Raw genomic sequence first — 18,219 nt, forward strand, 5'->3', positions numbered from 1 at the left:
CCGGCGCGCGGTGCGGCGCGACGATCGCGGCCTGGCGCCCGGGGCGCGGTGGTCGTGGCGCTCGAGGGTGGAGCGCAAGGCGCGGGGCGCGAGGCCAGACCTGGCGCGGCGGGGTGTGGGGGGCGGGCAGCGGCGGAGCCCCCAGAGGAGAGCAGGGCCAGGGGGGTACCGAGGTATGGGTAGGGCCTGGGCGTCCGGCTGCGAGGGGCGGGAGCTCCAGGCGCATTTCGGCCCTGGCCGGGCTGAGCCACGGGGCGCCCGGGGCGGTGGGAGGGCAGCGGGGCGGGGAGGGAGGGTGGGAGGAGACGGCTGGGCCGGGCCGGGGGGCTTGGCCGACGGGGAGCAGGTGGGCGGGGACAGGGGCCCTGCTGGAAGAGGCGCAGCAGCGAGGTGGCGGGCTGCGTGCGCAAACAGGGCTGCCGCCTCCTGGGCCCGGAGAACGGTGAGGCCGCTGGGGTTGGGCGCCCCAGCCCCGAGGGCACGGTGCCGCGTCCAGGGCCACTGAGCTGGGCGCTGGGCCCTGTTGGGGGAGGATCTGGAGGCCCGGTCGGGCCAGGGCGCTGGGGGTTCACCAGCAGACCCAGTTGCTGGGCCAGAAGCAGGAGTTCTTGGGCAGGGCTCTGGTGGCGGGCACTGGTGGCGGGCACTGGTGGCGGGCGACAGTGGGCGAGCACGGGCACTTTCAGGGCTGGCATGAGTGGAAGGGGGACGAGGAGGGCCCAGAGTTTGAGTTGGAGCGTAATTTGGGAGTACCGTGTCATCGGGTGGGTTGATGAGTCATGAGATTTGGAGATCACAGAAGCCTTTCCTAGTGATCAGTTCTGAGTGAGGGAAATGAAAAGGGCTGGGATTTGGAGAAACGTTTCTGAGGCCACGTCTTGGGACACTAGATGCTCAGATGGCTGCCAGTCCCCATGCGAGGGACTTTGGGAGTGATGTCCCAGAGTGGTGGGACGGGTCAGCTGCAGCCTGGCGGGGGTGGGGGTGGGGGTTAAGGAAGGTCTTTGTGGTGGCCAGTCCCTGCCTTCCTTCCTTTCCAGGCCGTCAGGATTCAGCTGTGTTCCTGTGGGGAGTGGGTTAAAAATTCCTCCGGCCTCCACTCAGCCTTACAGTATCCACCAGGGGCAGGAGGGACATATACATGCGTGACTGCAGCAGTATTCTCTGTCGTGGAGCCCTCGCGCTTCCTCACTGTTGCCATAGTAACGGCCTATTGATGGTGTATTTATAGGGGAAGAAGCAGGCGCTAAATTTTGGGGAAGGAGGGGGAGGAGGCCTTAGGGCAGCAGCAGTAGTGAGGGTGGCCACAGAATTGTTAATGGAGTGGGCCATGCCTGGGAGCTGTTTGGAGGAGTTCCTGGCATGTCTGAAGCTTAAAAATGAACTAATGACTTATGCAGGTGTCAGGATAACACAGTCTGGCCTATGATACGTGTGGGTGTGCATGCACCACAGTCGGGTGTGTTTGGGATAAGACATAGCTATAGGGAAGCTGTTACGTAATTTCTCCACAGAAAAAATCTAAATGCAGTTCTCATTGATAAGCAATGACACATGTATTTTTCTGTCATCACTTATTATTAAAGCCTTTGCTCATTCTTTTCAAACCCTGACACAACAGCTCCATTTTTCTTCAATCAAAAACCTTGCTGTCAGGCATGCCACACCCACCCCCTAGACACGTGATTGGCATTGGCCTTAGGGGAACCTCAGAGATCCATAATTGAAGCAGGATTTTGAGATAATATTACATCTTCTCTCTCATAAACAAACACTTGGGGTCAACTTTTCTCACAATGGCAGGCCCATCTGTTGACAAATTCCCACGCTGATAGTTTCGGGTGGGATAGTTGTGGGGTGCAAAAGAGAAAGGCTCCCTTAACACAGTGTTTCCATAGACAGATGTTACGTTTGCTAGTTTTCCTTGAGTTTTAATTTTATTTATGATTACTATTCTACCTGTTTGCCAAAAGGATTAGAGGGTATAGTTTAAATATACATAAGATTGAAAGCATAAGTAGAAAAGTGGATACTGTGTCACAGGGGAGAACGCATAAGTGTTTAACAGCTGGGCTTCCAGGGCGCCTGTCCTTCACGGTTAATGTTAATACTGAACTTCCTGGCAGCCTAGGCAAAAAGGGTTACACCGTTCCTGTGTCTTACATCCAGTTAGTCATAAAACCAGAGCTTCTGCTTGGGAGGGGAGCAGTGGGGTGATTGCTCCCAGATGTGGACGGCTTGGCCAGTGCTCTGGAATATGTGCATGAGTGGGAGTGTACGTTGCTGCCGTGTTGTTTAATGCAAAGAGAAGAGAGATGAGTCTGTTTCAGGAGATCCTTGCCACCCTGTCTGTGGAAGACGAACACAGCGGGTCATCTGGGCTTGGGCCATGACTTTGGAGATGGTTGTTGTTGCCCCTTGTCTCTGAGGTCTTTTCCAGCTCAAAAGTGCAGAGATTCATCGAGGAGAGTGAGGAAGGCGGAACCTCAGCCTGTAGGAGTTTTTCTTTTTTGAAAAGAAACCCTCAACCCTTAGGTCTAGACTCTGAGTGTGTTCTTGGAAAAGGATGAGAGCGGCAGGGCTGTAAGTGGCTGCGCAGAGGATGATGTGCTCCATGGGGCGCTGCTTTGCCCTTTGACCCGGCCAGTGTGGGTGGGAGTCACATCCCAGGACCAAGAGGGTGCCCTGTAGGTTTCGGGGTGTGATTTCACCATGACTCTGCTTTTCTCCTTCGTCAGGGAAGTGAGACACTGGATCTGAGGGAGCGCCATGGCAGGTGAGTTTTTCCGGGCCCAGGCTGGCGGGGAGAAGAGCCATGCCTCGGGGCTCATGGGAAAGGGGCGAGTCTAACTATCAAGTCCTTTCCAGCTTTCCTCTCCCTGGGGGTTTTCCTGTGGCCCCTGTCCACATCTTTACCCTCTCAACTCTTTGGCTCCCTTCTGGAGCACGTGCTCCCTTGGAGATGCGCAGCTCCCCAGGCCACTCTGAGAGAAACTAATATGGCAGGCCATGGAGCCTGGGGAGGGGTGCCTGCCTGGGCACCAAGAGGGGCTGCTTGACAGGAGGACTAGGAAGTCCCACCTCGAGGGGAGTACCAGGAGCAGATGTCACCTCTTCTTTCATCCTCTAAAGTCTCAGCTCAGGCTCATGGGTGTGCCAGTCGGCTCAGCTGGAGCTGGGGTTCCCCTTGAGAATAAGTAGATACGGTTCCCACTCCATGACATTTCTGATGGATGCATCTGTGCCCAGTCTCCAAAAGCCTAGATTCTCCATCTAGACCCTGCTACCCCACTTCCCAGAGGCGTTCTCCGGTTCACATGCATCCAGCCTTCCGATCTACCGCAGCCTGGGTTTGTACCAGACTGTCTGGGGCAAGACTATCGATGCCAGGCCACCTGACGGCACAGGTGTCCATTCAGGTGGAGGGACACCACCCTGGCAGCGTCTTCTGGGGCTCTTTGGTGTTGGCTACAGCGTCAGCCTCAAAGGGGAATACATTCTTATGATAAGGGCCCTGATTGTCTCTTTTTGAGGCAAGGCAGAAGATACTAGGTACTTTTTCACCGAAACACTCAAAATCTGTCATGTCCATGGTTCCCATGCAACATGCACTTCACTCTCAGAAGGGCCCCATTCTCCTCCAGAGTCTTGTCGGGTCCATGGTATTCTAGGCAGATACACTGTGGCGTCACAGAAAGTCAGCCCTTCCATCCCTTTTACGTGTCTGGGGTGGTGTCCTGCCTGCTGGCTCTGTCTTGCTTCCCTCCATAATGGTGCCTCTGTGCCTGGGCTGAGTCTGGTCGGCAGGAGCCTCTGGGCCCCTCCCCATTCCAGACCTCAGTGTGACTCTCTCCTCAGTGTTTCTGGAGGCCAAGAATGCCCATTCGGTCCTGAAACGGTTCCCTCGTGCCAATGAATTCCTGGAGGAGCTGCGCCAGGGGACCATCGAGCGGGAGTGCATGGAGGAGATCTGCAGCTACGAGGAGGTCAAGGAGGTGTTTGAGGACAAGGAGAAAACGGCATGTACCACCCTGGGGCTGGGTGCCGAGAGCACAGATATAGCCTCAGGATTAAGCAGAGTGGGCCCTGGGGATCTCAGACGAATTGGAAGCAATGAAGGGAATCCAGCCGAGTCCAGGCCAGGGCCACTGGGACCACAGAAGAACAGATCACCTGTCCTTAGAGTCCCATCTGCCTGACTCTGGGGGGCTCCTGACTTGTGAGTGGTGTCCTTTGTCCTCGGGGCATTCCACAGCCTCTTTGATGGCTCTCAGAGGCTAGTGAGACAGGGCGGGGCGGGGGCAGCCGCAGACCCTGCTGAACGTAAACCCAGACCTGCTGAAGGGCTCTGAGCTCCATCTGGGATCCGAGCGCTTACGTGTAAGTGTCAGCCGCCTTCCTCCTTCGTTTGCAGATGGAGTTCTGGAAAGGGTACCCGAATGCAGTCTATTCAGTCCGAGACCCTGCGCAGAGCTCAGATGCCATGTACGTGGTGGTGCCCCTTCTGGGGGTGGCGTTGCTGATCGTCATTGCCTTGTTCATCATCTGGCGGTGTCAGCTGCAGAAGGCCACCCGTCATCACCCCTCATATGCTCAGAACCGGTACTTAGCGAGTCGCGCGGGGCACAGCCTGCCCCGGGTCATGGTCTACCGGGGCACCGTGCACAGCCAGGGGGAGGCCTCTGGGCACCGGGAGGCAGGGAGCCCCCCACAGGTGGTGCTGGGGCCTAGTCGCGGGGGTAGAACCACGGTCCGCCTCGAGAGCACCCTCTACCTTCCCGAGCTGTCCCTCTCCAGGCTGTCCAGTGCCACCCCTCCCCCGTCCTATGAGGAGGTGACTGCTCCCCAGGAGAGCAGCAGCGAGGAAGCGAGCGTCTCTTACAGTGACCCGCCCCCAAAGTATGAGGAGATAGTGGCCGCCAACCCTGACTCAGACAAGTAGTAGGACTCGTGTCCTGTCCAGTGTGAAAGTCTCGTTCAGGGGCCTCCTGTTTTCTTTTTAACTTTTTTAAGACTGTGCCACCACAAAACAGCCTTAGCCTCCTTGTTGCCAAATAATTTCCTATCCGTGGATTTGTAGGAAGTCGGTTGTCAAAGACAGGTGGAGGGGGTAGGGATCATAAGCATATATATCACCTCTGAGGAGAGCCGCAGGCCAGAGAGCCCAGCTCCTCCAGAAGCCCTCACGCCCCTGCCATCCTGTCCTCCTGTCAGGGACTGGCTTCTCTTATGCCAAAGGAATCACCCTGTTGAATTGATTGTGGCCAGAACGTCCACAGGCTCGGGCCCGGGGGCCACGCAGCTGGCCAAAGACCTGTTTGTCTGAAGCCTCGCCACAGAGATGAGGGAGAGAAGCCAGCCCTTCAGCGCCCTTTTCCCTCACTAGCCCTGTGCTTTCTGTCCTTGCTTACGTTTGGCAAGGACAAGGACAGAACAGAAACGAAAAGAGTAATAACGCAACGAGACACAATAAAACAAAACGATATCACCTGGGCCACTCATAGGGGTTCAAGGGAAATCAGTCACGCAGGTCATCTGTGACACTCCCCTCCCCCGACACTCACCCCACACTCCCGACCAGGTTCAAAGGAGTGTCTGGAGTCACCTGGAAGGATGACGGGGTGCGTGAAGGACGAGGGACAGGGCCTGGCCGACAGAGCTCCTCCTTCAGACTGGGGACGTTGCCATCTGGAGGGCAGCTCTGATCCTACTGTGCTTGGCCTCCCCTAGACCCTGGCTCTCCAGGCACGTGTACCAGCTGTGCTAAAGCCGCTACCCATTGGCACGAGCCCTATCAGAGCCTCGGGAAAACGGACGCTGCTGACCCTGCCTGTGGAGCCCATGGCCTTTGAACGGGCGGGGTCCAGGCTAGGGCAGAGAGCTGAAGTTTTCTCCTTGTGAGGTTGGCCCGTAGGATGATTAAACCCACAAACTGGGCTTCCTCGGCACTGTGCTCTCTGGCTGTGAACTTTTAGGCTACTGCCCTTTTCGTGAGTGGGTGTGTTGAGATGAACTTGAATTTCAGATGGCTGATTTCTTCTTAATGATGGGGCCCACCTGGGGAGAAGATCCAAAAGTGTCCCTTTTTAGAAATTTCTCTGTGGGGGAGATGGGGAAGCTCGTGACCTGGGGTTGACGGCCCATCAATGATTTGCTCTGTCATTAGCAGATGCTGGTCCACTGTTAGTAACCCCTTTCTGTGGCCCAGGAGCTGCCCACCTCTCCATTTCAGTGAGGCTTCGGGCCGCAGCGGGGCAGAGGTGACCCGCCCTTTAACTGTCAGTGACCGCGCAAGAGACACTGTCAACACTGCCTCCCTACCCTTCCATCTTCATCCTCCTGGCCTCAGCACCAAACCGTTTTTCCTCTGTGGTGCTTTAAAAAATGTAGCAAATTTTTGTGGGGCCCCAAAGAGTGCACAGCCAGGGTCTATTGGCAACCACAGCAGTTTAAAACCCACTGAGAAGACAAGCTTCTCTCTGTCTAAACCGCTCTCCAAGGCAGGCCTCAGGCCTCGTTCTTTGAATGCGGCCCTGCCTAGAGGCCACAGATGACTTCTGGAGGCCCCTCCAGTCCTGGGCACTCACCCAGGAACACGCTTCAAACGAGGAGGCTTAGTGTTCTTACCCCAGCGAGGCCACCAGCTTGGACAACACAACCCTGTGGCCGGGGTTTTCCATCCTTACCCCTACCTCACAGGCCTCCTGGAGGCTGACTGAGCTAATGCCTGTGTAGTGCTTGAGGCACCGGGAAGCCAGTGCAGTTTGCCCTTAGGAAGGTTCTTCTAGAAATATGTAGGTTATAAGGGACCAGTTCTAGTGGAGGCCTTTGTAGGACTCTGAAGTCGAGTCTCAACCTGGGGAGTCAGTCTCCTGCGAGTTGGACCGTTCCGCACCCCTGCTTCCCTTCCGCGAGAGCTCCCCGATGCCAGAGGTGCTGACCAGGTGGCATTCCACCTTTCCTTCCTTCCTCTTTTCCTCCCTCTGGGCCTCTAGCACCGCACTCCTGCCCTTTCTCACGAAGGCATTTGGGGCCTAGAAAGCCCCTGCTTTGTCCATGAGGGATGCTGGGGTCCATCCTATTCAGCCATGTTGGAGGACCCGGGGCAGCCTGAGGCTCCGGGGCCGGTCCCTGCCATCCCAGCCTTTCCTCGGGGGCCGTGCCTGCGTGTGACCCGGGAGCACGGGAGAGAGCCAGGCGTGGGCCCCACTCACCAGAGCCAGAGGGAGGTTGCCCGGGACTGCCTGCTCCCTTTGGCCCCCGTCGAGCCCCTCCCTGCTGAGCTGCTTGCTGTTTGCAGCTGGCTGGAGGTGGGAGCGGGTGGGATGCAGGAGCCCGGCCCGTTGGAGGGCGGCCTGCATCCTGCAGGCGCCGAGCTCTCCGGTCCAGGTGCTTTGCAGCGTTCTTCCACGTGGGGTTGCCACCGTGGTCTCTGGGACGTTTTTCGCAGTATATCATAGAAAAAAAGATTGTACAGTACACCATGGTCATAACTCCTCGCGGTGCACATTTGGCTTTTACGAATGCCCTGTACATATCTTTTCAAACTCCGTCTTTGTATGGTTGTTGATTTGATACAACGCTTCATCTGCGGTAGCCACATTTTCATTGTTTTTGGACTTTGCGTGTGTGTGTGTGTGTGTGTGTATACACGTGTGAACGTTGCCTTTTCTCACATGCTTATCTGAAACAATAGCCGGCGTGTGGCTATATTTGTACCAGGAGGGTTCCGGTCTGAAGGGAGGAATGTCACCTCCCAGGGCTAGGCAGCCTGAGGACAGGACCCTGAGTCAGGAAAGCCAAGATTAGCTGTTGGAGCAAGCCCGCCAGAGTTGCCGCCTTCTGCCCTCCTTCACAAAAGGTTTTGGATGAAGATGAAGCAGCTCTATCCTGTGGGCCTCCCCACTGTGGGACCCCCCCCCTCACACGCCCTTTTGGAGCAGTGCCCCCAGCCTTGGCTTCTGTTCTGTGGGTATCAGCAGCTGAAGGAAATCTGAGCACTCCTGGGCCTTTTTGTTTTTTATTTTTATTTTTGGTGGAAAGATGTGTGACTGTTGACTTTGGGAATGGCAGGGCTGGTTATTTAGATAATTTTCACTTAAAAGAAAACAGAAAAGCCTTTGACAAATTCCTTGGAATGTGACTGTCACATGTTTTCAACCAAAATCTTTTAAAGACTTTTCCAAACAAGCATCACAATCTTGTCCCTCCCCTGCTACTCCCCATCACCCGGGGGTTTTCAAAACAAAAGCACAACAGGAAGTGGAGTGCGCAGGTGCCCAGTGTGTGCAGCCCTGCACAGCTGTGACGTGCCCTGGCTGACGGACACGCAACACTGCGCCGTCTGACCCGGAGGCCAGGGCCCTCCTCTTCTACTTGCGAATCCCACTGCCACTAGTGTGAGTTCCTTAGGGTGCTTCGGAAAATAGGAATCTGCCCAATTTGTTGGACTCTGTGTTTTTGGTAGCTTGAAGATGATGGATCCGGGTCAGGAAAGCATCTTTTTGCTAAGGAGTTAGAGCCACATGGTTCTTCTCTGGCTGGGCGGTTGATCTTTTCACAACCAAATGGCATCCCACAAGAAGAACTGAAAACAACACTGCCTCTAGATTGTTCCTTTGTCGGGGTGGGGGGAGGGAGAGAGGGAGATTATTAAGAGAAACTCTTACCTACACTGTCTGTTTCTAGGAGTGTGCGTGTGTGTGCTTTGTGTCATGCGTGTGCCCTCACGTTCAAGGCTGAGATGGAGAGCTGACAAGAACGCAGCCCCATCTCAGGATTGCACCGATTCAGAAACAAGCACATCCTCCCCACTGAACTCTACTCATTCTAATCAGTATAATTAGCTAATTTAAAAGTACTTGAATCAGACTGCCTGCAACTATGGTAAAAGCCCATTAATTCGAAGCCCACTAATTCAAAACTTAGAGAAAATCACAACTTAAGATAATTCGTGGTATCTGCGATTCTCACTCCGTAGAAATATTCAAGATATTCTTCCCTTCAGGTCGTTTTCAGGGTCATATGTGTAAGAGGGATCTAGTTTAAAACGAGTACCTTTTTCAAATAAAAGGCTCAAGATAGTACGGATCCCTTCACTGTGCCTTCGGCAGTTCTCATTTGTCGGGCTCTTCGTGTACAGGATGAACTCTGGTTCTCTGTCTACTGTGGGAATGTTGGGTATGGCGGCTTTTCATTCTCCTCCTTTATTTGCTCTACGAATAAAATAGTTTGTGAACTAAACTGCAATTTAAAGTAATATAACTGTATATCTTGCTAAATAGTCTGTAAAGCAGATGTTTCGCTGTAAGACCGGCCGCTCCCATCATTCGCCCCCAAATATTCAAACATATCAAGCTTTTCCTTTCATAGGCTGTGGGCGGTGAGTCTCTCTGGAGCAAGAATTTTCCTGACAAAGATATCCTAACAGCGCAGCACACCCCCTCGGGCTCAGTGCCTCAACAGTTGTCCCACTGTACTGAGCTATGTGACCGTTGCCCAGTGCCTGCCCTTCGCCCGCCCCCAGCCCAAGTATTAACACAGATATTCAAGATTGGGACAAATCCCACAGCTGCTTATGCCTCCCAATCTGTCTCCCCTTACGGATGCCACTTTCCCAGGCCTGAACACACCTGCTCTTTCACTCTGTGGTCGTGAATTTGTGACAGTGGAAACCCTGATATGTGCAACTGAGCTTATAGACAAGATTACTGTGAAATGGATTAATTTTGGTACCACTTTAAACTGTGCTCGTAATTCATGTGTTGACCCATGTCAGCTGGGAAATCTGTACATTCAGTAATATGTCAGGATTTCACTGGAGCCTGGGGGCAACAAACAAACGTACTTCTGATTTCTTTCTCTCTCTCTCTTTTTGTAATTGTTGGGTTTAGCTGTTAAGTTTGTCTCTTTCTGTACCAGAAGATAATGAATAATAATAAAGAGCAAATGGTATTCATTTGTGTTCTGTCCTCACCCATCTTGGATCCCTGCTGACTCTCAAACTTCCATGGGGCATGGATGGTTGTGGGCCAAACTTGTTTTTCCAAAAGTCAGGCTGTAGATAAGGAAACAGCCCAAACCAGTTTAGAAGCAGGAAGCAGAGAAGTCCTCGTTCCTAAAGTTTGACCCATACGTGTAAGATGATCTGCTGACCCATCCCGCTGGGATGAGGTTAGTAAGGTCTGTCACAAATCATGTTAACAAGTTCCCTGTCACCTGATCCCTGGTTACTAATAGAGGTGTCCTTTACTAGAAAAGATGTCCTGCTTGGTTTCAGCGCTGGGGGAGGGGTGGAAAGGAGAAATTTCTCTGTGCCCTACATAGGGGGGACATAATACTCAGGTTTTGCCCTGGCTCAGCTTCCTGAATTCTGAGGATGGCAGGAGTACAAGACTGTCCAGAGGGCGATGATGCCTTAGCCTCCCCTTGGAGGAAGTGTGGTCTTAGCCCCGAGCACACCCAGCTGTTGGTGTGGAGTGAAGTATGGCCATGGGAAGTTGTTGGTGAAAGTTGTGCCCATCCCCAGTAATGAAAGTAATCCACCCTTTAATAGGAAAAGTCATGGCAGTGATGAGACAATGGCAATGAAATTCAGGGCCTCTTTCAAGGATTGAACGTGGAGGCTCAATGCCAAGAATGACAGCCAGAGGCCTTAGGTTCTATTCTTATCCCGAGCTGGCTTATTGAGTGATGCCAAGCTTCTGGAGATGCTGGAAAGTCGAATGAAGACTCTTCAGGCAGACTCCCGCACACAGATGGGATCATGTTATGAACATAGGTTTTGAACTTTAGGCTCTTTTTGTTAGAAACTAGCACTCTAGGCAGCCACTTAGGGTCCCAGCCTAGTCCATGCAAGGGAGCTAATACATGAGGTCTTGGGAAGGTGGGACCCCTCTTTTCACCCTTCCCCCAGACCCCATCCTGTACCATGGCCACACCCTTACAGCAGTTGGCTTGAGATCTCACAGAATGAAGGGACTGAAGGGCAGTGGAGAGGAGCCACGAGCTGTGCTTGGAAATGATCGAAGCCAGAATTTATTGAGCACTTAGTGTACGCCAGGCCCTGTAGATGCATTAACTGAGATGATCCTCCCAATAAACCCGTGACATCTGAGGGAAGCAAGGCCCAAAAGGCATGCCATTCGACCAAGGCCTCCCAGGGAAGAATTGCCGGCCTCATCATGTGAACCCCAGTCTGTCCAGATTGTCCCAGCGCAGGCCACTCATATGGCATGGCTGGTCTCCTTTGGAGATCACTTTGCTTTGTTTTCTTGTTGACTGTTCATCCTCCCAGCACACCCCCCACCGCTTCCTGCCCAACTGTTAATTCCGCAAGGGCAGAGACCATGTATAACTTTTTTTTTCTCGCCACTTCTTCCCCAGAACTCAGCACAAAGGCCTGCAGACTGGATGGCTTAAATGACAGAAGTGTATTGTTTCCCATTTCTAGAGGCTGGAAGTCTGAGATCAAGGTGTCGGCAGGGTTGGTTTCTCCTGAGGCCTCTCTCCTTGGCTTGTAGATGGCCGTCTTCTCCCTGTGTTTTCATGGGGTCTTCCCCGTGTACATGTCTGTATCTTAATCTCCTCTTCTTATAAGGATACCAGTCATATTGGATCAGGGACCACCCTATTGACCTCATTAACCTTAATTACCTCTTTAAAGACCCTACCTCTCAATGTAATCGCATTCTGAGGTACTGGAGGTCAGTATTTCAACATATGAACTTGTGGAGGGGGGACACAGTTCAGCCCATACCACTCTATTCATGGCAGGGGGAGTCTTTGTTGCCCCTTCTCCCAACCCTGAGCACATCATACACACTCTGGAAAAGCTTGGGGGTGGACATCATGACTTCTCTGAGATGCCGACAAAGACAGGGGCACCTTGCCATTCTCAAACCGTGCCCCAGAGCAGATTCTTACTTGCCACAGATGGATGGGCCTGGGACAGCTGCTGAAGGCCCCCACAGGGCAGGTGGGGTTGGGAGAGGCGAAGTGGGCTTCAGAATGGTTTTCCCAGGGTCTCTCTGTGGAGAGTGATGGGAGAACCCAAAGCCTGAAGCATAGACAAAATATTTGTGCCCTCTCAAATTTTTTTAATAGACAAAACATGTTGTTTTCATGAATCACAAGCCTAGCAGCTCCAGTAACAGTGGCTTTCAACAATTTCTCTGAAGAGCTCAAACTGTGTAATGGATTCAGTTTCAGTTCAGATTTCAGTTTATATGTGCTATAAAAATAGAGGCTATAGAGGCTGGGTAACGTTCATATCAGGCTGGTTACACTTAATCACAGAAGCACAGTGGGTGGGCTGGTTGATGCCAGCATCCCAGAGTCCTGGGGCTGACCGGGCATAGAGGGAGGGGTGCTGGCAGAGCACTGTGTCCCCCAACCTGGGGGTGTCCCTGCTTCCACCCAGGCCATGGGGCTCCGGAAGGGCCCTACCTGTTTGGAGCTCTGGGCCTAGCTTGGTCGGGGAGGCATGAGGCAAGCCATAGCCACAGAGCATGTGGAACTTTCTGCTAGGTGGGAGCCGGGGGCTGCCAGAGAAAGCCTTCCTGAAGAAGCCATATCCAACCTAAAGCTTGAAGGATGAGTAGGAATCAGTCAGGCAAAAAGAATAGAAGACAATTAAACCAGGCAGAGGGAGAACATGTGAAGAGACCTGGAGGCCAGCAAGGCCATCATGTTTTTAAGGCAACAGGAGAAGCCAGGGTAGCAGAAGGGGAAAGACTTGTGCCAGATGAGACTGCAAAAGGTAGAGGGAAGTCAGTCCATGTAGGGTTCCCCAAGCCACACTCAGTATTGTAGTCTTTAATGATAGTGGGAGCAAGAGGCCATGACCACGCCTATTATATTGGCAACAATCTCTCTGCCTGCTGTATGGAGAACGGGCTCAACACGATCAAAGAGATAAGGTAGGAGGCTATGGCAGTCATCCAGGCAAGAGATGGTGATGGGATTGGCTAGGTTGGTGAGAGAGGAGACGGACAGAAGTAAACCACGGAGAAGATGTTTCTTCAAACACTGAATTACATGTTTAAGAGGTTGTATGAGGGTTCTCCAGACACAGAACCCATATGAGATATATCGATAGATATAGAGATATAAATATATATCTCTATAGATATCTATCTCTATATAGATATAGAGATAGATATAGAAAGAGATTGATGTATTGTAAGGAATCGCCTCAAGCAATTGCAATTATGGAGCCTGGGAAGTCCCACAATATGCCCTCTGCTAGCTGGAGTCCCAGGAAAGCCAGTGGTGTGAGTTCCAGTTCAAAGGCAGGGGAAGATCAATGTACCAGCTGAAGTAGTCAGAGAGAGGGGCAGAGGAAGCAAATTTCCCCTTCTTCTGCCTTTGGTTCTATTCATAGCCCTTAATGGGTTGTATGATGCCCACTTACATTGGGGAAGGCCATGTGCATTACTCAGTTCACCAATTCAGATGTTGATATCACCCAGAGCACCATCACAGACACATCTAGAAATCATGTTTAGCTAAATATCGGGGCACCCTGTAGTCCAGTCAAGTTGACACAAAAGATTAACCATCGCAGAAGGAACAGAACCATGCATAGTCACTGACTGGGTTGGGAGGGGATTGGGAGGAGTCCCACATGACTCTCAGCTTTGGGGGCTCAGACAGTGGGTTAGATGGTGGGACCATTCTCCACGAAGGTAGAATAGGTTCACTTCCCCTGGAGGAAGAGTAGGCTGCGGGGAGGATGTTGAGTATGTGGTGTGGAGCGTGTCTGAGGGGGACTAAAGAGGGAGGACTAGGGTGAAGCATCAGATAGCAGAGTCATTTGTGTTACCACAAAGGTGCTAAATGAAGTCTGGGTATGGGCCCAATGGGCCACGAGAGATGACAGACAGGCAGGGGGAACCCACTGGAGTATAGAGTGCTGGAAAGCGGGGGAGGAGAGGGTTTCTAGCAGAAGAGATGAGACAATGATATGAAATGCATCCAGGAAATCAAGTAAGATGAGTGAGGTGGGTCCATTGGATCGAGATGCTAGGAGGTCATTGGTGACCTTGGCCTGGGGCACTTTCAGTTGAGTAGTAAGCCAGACTCGAATGAGGAGAGGAATATCTGGGAGGTAAGAGAGTGGAGACAGAGTCTGTGGTGGAGGCAACACTTTCCAGGAGTTGAGAAAGGACATTAGCATGAGTGAGACCAAACCCCATGGGAGGACAGTGGCATGAGGGAGACGAACACCATGGGAGGACAGTTGGGATTTTTTATGTTTGTTTGTTAGTTTACCATTCAGGTCATTTTTGTTCAACAGTTGATGAGTTCCTACCACGAGTCAGGCAGTGCACTAAGTGCAGGGGCGACAGAGAGAGGTGAGCGAAGCCCACAAGGTCTCTGCCCTCATGGAACTGCTATCCTAGAGCTGAGAAAGATGTGGCAATGTTTCTGGGCTGAAGAGAGTCACCCTCGTGAGGGGAGTAGCCGAAGGCCCAGGAGGATGCAGAGATAGGTCACTGATAGAACTGAAGCCGGGGCCCAAGCTCGAGGGCCACCAGCTCTGCCAGCAGTGGACAGTTCATCTTTTGAAACGAACAAGCAGGATGGTCTTGAGAACGGTGTGCAAATCCCACAGCTCCAGCTTCAAGCTCGAACTCTGCTAGGAGCTGAGTGCCTCACATTCCATGGCCCCTTCCCCATCGTTTTCAGGTGGGATCAGCAAGTCACATTGCCTAGGGCCACACAGCCAGTAAATGAGAAGCCATGGTGGGAGGGGTGGCCGAGAGCAGCCAGACTGCTGGCCCCGTCTTCCAAGAGTGAAGGGCAGGGCAGAGTGGGTCAGGGGCTAGAGGATGTTTGCTGGAACTCCCTTGAGCCATTTCCTCCCTCAGACCTCCTCCTGTTCCCACAGAGACCCTGGGTGGCCAGTCTGAAGACATGGGTTTGCATCTAAGCCCCGCCACTGAACTGGCTAAGTGAACTGGCTCACATCCCGGCTCTCCATGGGCTCCAAATGGTCGATCTGTAAAATGGGGGATACTGGGAAGAGGGTCGGCTTCGTGGATGGGAGAGCTTGTCGTTAGTTTACCGGGACTGTTTCTCACTCACGCAGGGCTCTCCTCTCTGTGTCTTCCCCCAGATCAGAGGCGCTGCGGCTGCGTGTGTTTTTGAGCCGCTCAGCATCTGCACCTTTACAGCAACTTTTTCCACCTCTTCGTTATTGTTGGACATTTTCCTTTGGCCCCCGACTCTCTTGAATTTTACATACACGTCACATTTCAGTCATTGGTTATGGAGACAATTGAAAGCAGATGCAGTGCTCTATGAGGAATCACCTGGCAGGCAAAGCCGAGGACTCTGCAAGCTCAACTTAGCCAACCCCATCCCTGGGGAATCAGGAGAGAGGTCCTTCCCCACCCACGACAAGGGTTCCCTGCACCAGAGGCACAACTGACCGATAGGCAAGTGCCTATGCCCTCCGGGTTTCAGAATCTACCGCCAGCTTTGTGTGGAAGGGAGTCATGGGCCAACGGAGAGACAGGAAGGAAGAAGGAACAGCGGGGGCAGCAGCTGCTACACCGAGGTGGGGTGGGGTCTGGGGACAGAGGGCAGGTTTCCTGTCATCATGCTTCGCTCTTGGTCCTGCTCTTGCCCCACCTGTGGGGCAGTCCAAAGTTATCCCTCAGGCCATCAGCCAGGAACAATCACCCTAAACTAGGTGGTTGCAGCTCCCCCTGCCTTGTCCGGGCAGCTGCTCTTCACAGGGGGAAACTTTAGTAGCTGATCTGAAGCGACCCAGAGCATCTCAGCAGCACGGTTCTGCCGGTAGGCTTGTCAGCCGGATCTGGAGCTGTGTCAATGTCTTTAACTCACTTCTGCTGGAGCTGCTCCCTCCCAGACTGGACCAGAGTTCAGGAGGCGTGACCAGCATTTCCACTCAAAGCACGGAAGACTTTTCTATCAACCTGAGTACCCTGGGAAGGCAAAGCTCTAGGGAGCACCCACCACACTCCCAGGGAAGCAGAAGGTGGCAGGATTAAGGGCGGGACCGCCACAAAACAACCCCGTGCTACTGTCACCACAGACCCATGGACTTCTGGCCCATCTGTTTCTATGTGCCCTCGAGAGCAGGAGTTCCGCGAGGACGGGGACCTCGTCCCTAGCCCCAGTGCCTGGCACCCAGCAGCCTTGACTCAAGGTGGTCACTCTGGATGAGAGAAGCCCACATGTGGAAAGCGAGGAGCTTCCTGTAGCCTCCTGCTGATGGCCCTGTCCCCAGGAGGGGTGGGTTCTAAGGGCTCCCCAGGTGGCCCTGCCACTTATTTCCTTCTCTCTGCTCATGAGGTGGCCCTCTTTCCCTGGGCCAGCTATAGTCCCTGACGTTTGCTTTCTGTCCTTCCTGTCTTTTTAAGGAATGGAAGGACAGCTGCCAGGCTCTGTGAGTCCCCCTTCCCTTTCCCCTCTGTCTTGGGGAGGGCCCTGGGGCTCCAGGGATGACCTCAGTACCAGCTGCTTCCAGAAGCAGGAAGCAGAATTGTTTACAGGTTCCTAAGTTTCATTAGCAAGTAGAGAGGAAGCTCCCAGATGCTCGGAAGATCTGGGTTTGCAGCCAAAATCAGGCTCACTTACTGGGGCTTGAGACTAGCTGCCTGAGACTGTGCTGTGAACAGAGCTGGGGGGCAGCAGACCATCGCACCCACTAGCTTTGAAAGGCCTCTCTCATAGCACCCCAACATAAGAAAGTGATAAAAAAAAAACAGCACTGCACTGGGTGAAGAGAGGCTGGAATAGCCCTAACACACTTCCCTGAAACCATGAAACAATTGGAAACAAGATTTTAGCCCAATCTTCCATGTGAGATGGGAAACAGCCTCAGAGCAGAGGAAGCAATTTGCTTAAGATGCCCCAGTGTCAGAGGTAGGAGACACTCCCAGGTGTACTGACCCCGGGCCTGGGTTCCCTCTACCTCCCTCTTCTGCTTGCAAGGGAAGTGGGAGCAGGTAGCAGACATGGCTATGAGACCTCAAGCCGGTCAGGAGTCTGAGGAGTGCGTGGCTATCTGAACAGCTGGGAGAGGCCAGTGGTTGGAAGGTATTGGTGGAGGCAAGTGGTCAGGCAGGCAGACAGACAGACAGACACAAGACAGACGAGGGCAGACAGGCAGACAGGCAGGCAACAGCCCGAGGTGAACACTTGTTCTGTGGGGAGGAGGGGGCTGGATGCCCTGTAGATTTCAACACAAACTTGCATGCAATTATCTGGGTTTGTTTGGTCCCCAGTGAAGGCTCTAAGCTCACCATCACCTTCAGGGAAAAAAGATGATATGTTTTCTTTGGAGACGCTTAGCTTGAAGGGAGGGAGAGCTTTCGCCCCCATCCCTTTCTGTTAATAAAACAGCTCCTATTTTAATAAAGATTGAAGCCCTCCAGCAGACAGTTCAGAGGAAAGAAATACAGAAGATCAATAAACATATGAAAAAATGTTCAGGTTTATTCATAATTAAAGCAATATAAATTAAAACAACAATGAGATAGAGATCATGTTTCACCCATCGCAATGATGCCTTTTAGAAAGTTTCATAATATCTTCTATTGACAAGTCTGTGAAGAAAGCAGCACTTTCTTCCCCTTGGTGAGGGCCCCCTTGGTGCAGCCTCTTCAGAGGGGACATTGTCAATATTGGTCAAAATTGTCAGCACACGTGCTCTAGAACCCCACAATTCCACCTCTAGGCACCAGCTCCACAAAAACAAGTAGACACATGTGCAAAGAGGCATGTCCAGGAATGTTCCCCACTACATTGTTTATAAAAGCAAAAGGCTCTAGACACCCCCCAGATGTCCACGAGCATGTGAATAAACAGGGGTGCAGCCGTGCAGCAAAATACCGTACTGCGTTCAAATGACGTGAGGTAGATTTGTTCTGACAAGGGAGATCCCCAAGGCACATTGTTCACTTCAAAAAGTAAGTTTCAGAACAGCACGTACCTCAGATGTATGATCTCATTTATGTAAAACACTGCAAACATATACACACACACATCTAAGCCAGATGTTCTCTGCACCCCTCCTCCCCACTCCCAGAGTCATCTGTCTAACCTCCATGTGGGAAGACCCTCGGGCTCCCTGGCTCTCTTCTCTGGGATCCTTCCACTGGGGTTTAGGTCTGTTCAGCCCTCCACTCACACTTGGCCATGGACCATCCTCCTGGCCCCCACAAGACTTGCAAGATCACTCTG

At 52.7% G+C, this 18,219-nt stretch overlaps 1 protein-coding gene across 1 annotated transcript; it reads left to right on the forward strand.

Moving 5' to 3' along the window:
* Positions 1-368: 368 nt before the first annotated feature.
* Positions 369-9,951, forward strand: PRRG3 (proline rich and Gla domain 3). Its single transcript, XM_027097957.1, has 4 exons — positions 369-442; positions 2,739-2,776; positions 3,859-4,019; positions 4,415-9,951. Exons 2-4 carry the CDS (start codon positions 2,770-2,772, stop codon positions 4,940-4,942), a joined length of 696 nt encoding a protein of 231 aa, XP_026953758.1. The 5' UTR covers positions 369-442; positions 2,739-2,769; the 3' UTR covers positions 4,943-9,951.
* The last annotated feature ends 8,268 nt before the right edge of the window (positions 9,952-18,219 follow it).

Source organism: Aethalodelphis obliquidens, unplaced genomic scaffold (assembly GCF_003676395.1).
Source record: "Aethalodelphis obliquidens isolate GAN/ISIS:26980383/991018 unplaced genomic scaffold, ASM367639v1 scaffold118, whole genome shotgun sequence".
Taxonomy (NCBI): domain Eukaryota; kingdom Metazoa; phylum Chordata; class Mammalia; order Artiodactyla; family Delphinidae; genus Aethalodelphis; species Aethalodelphis obliquidens.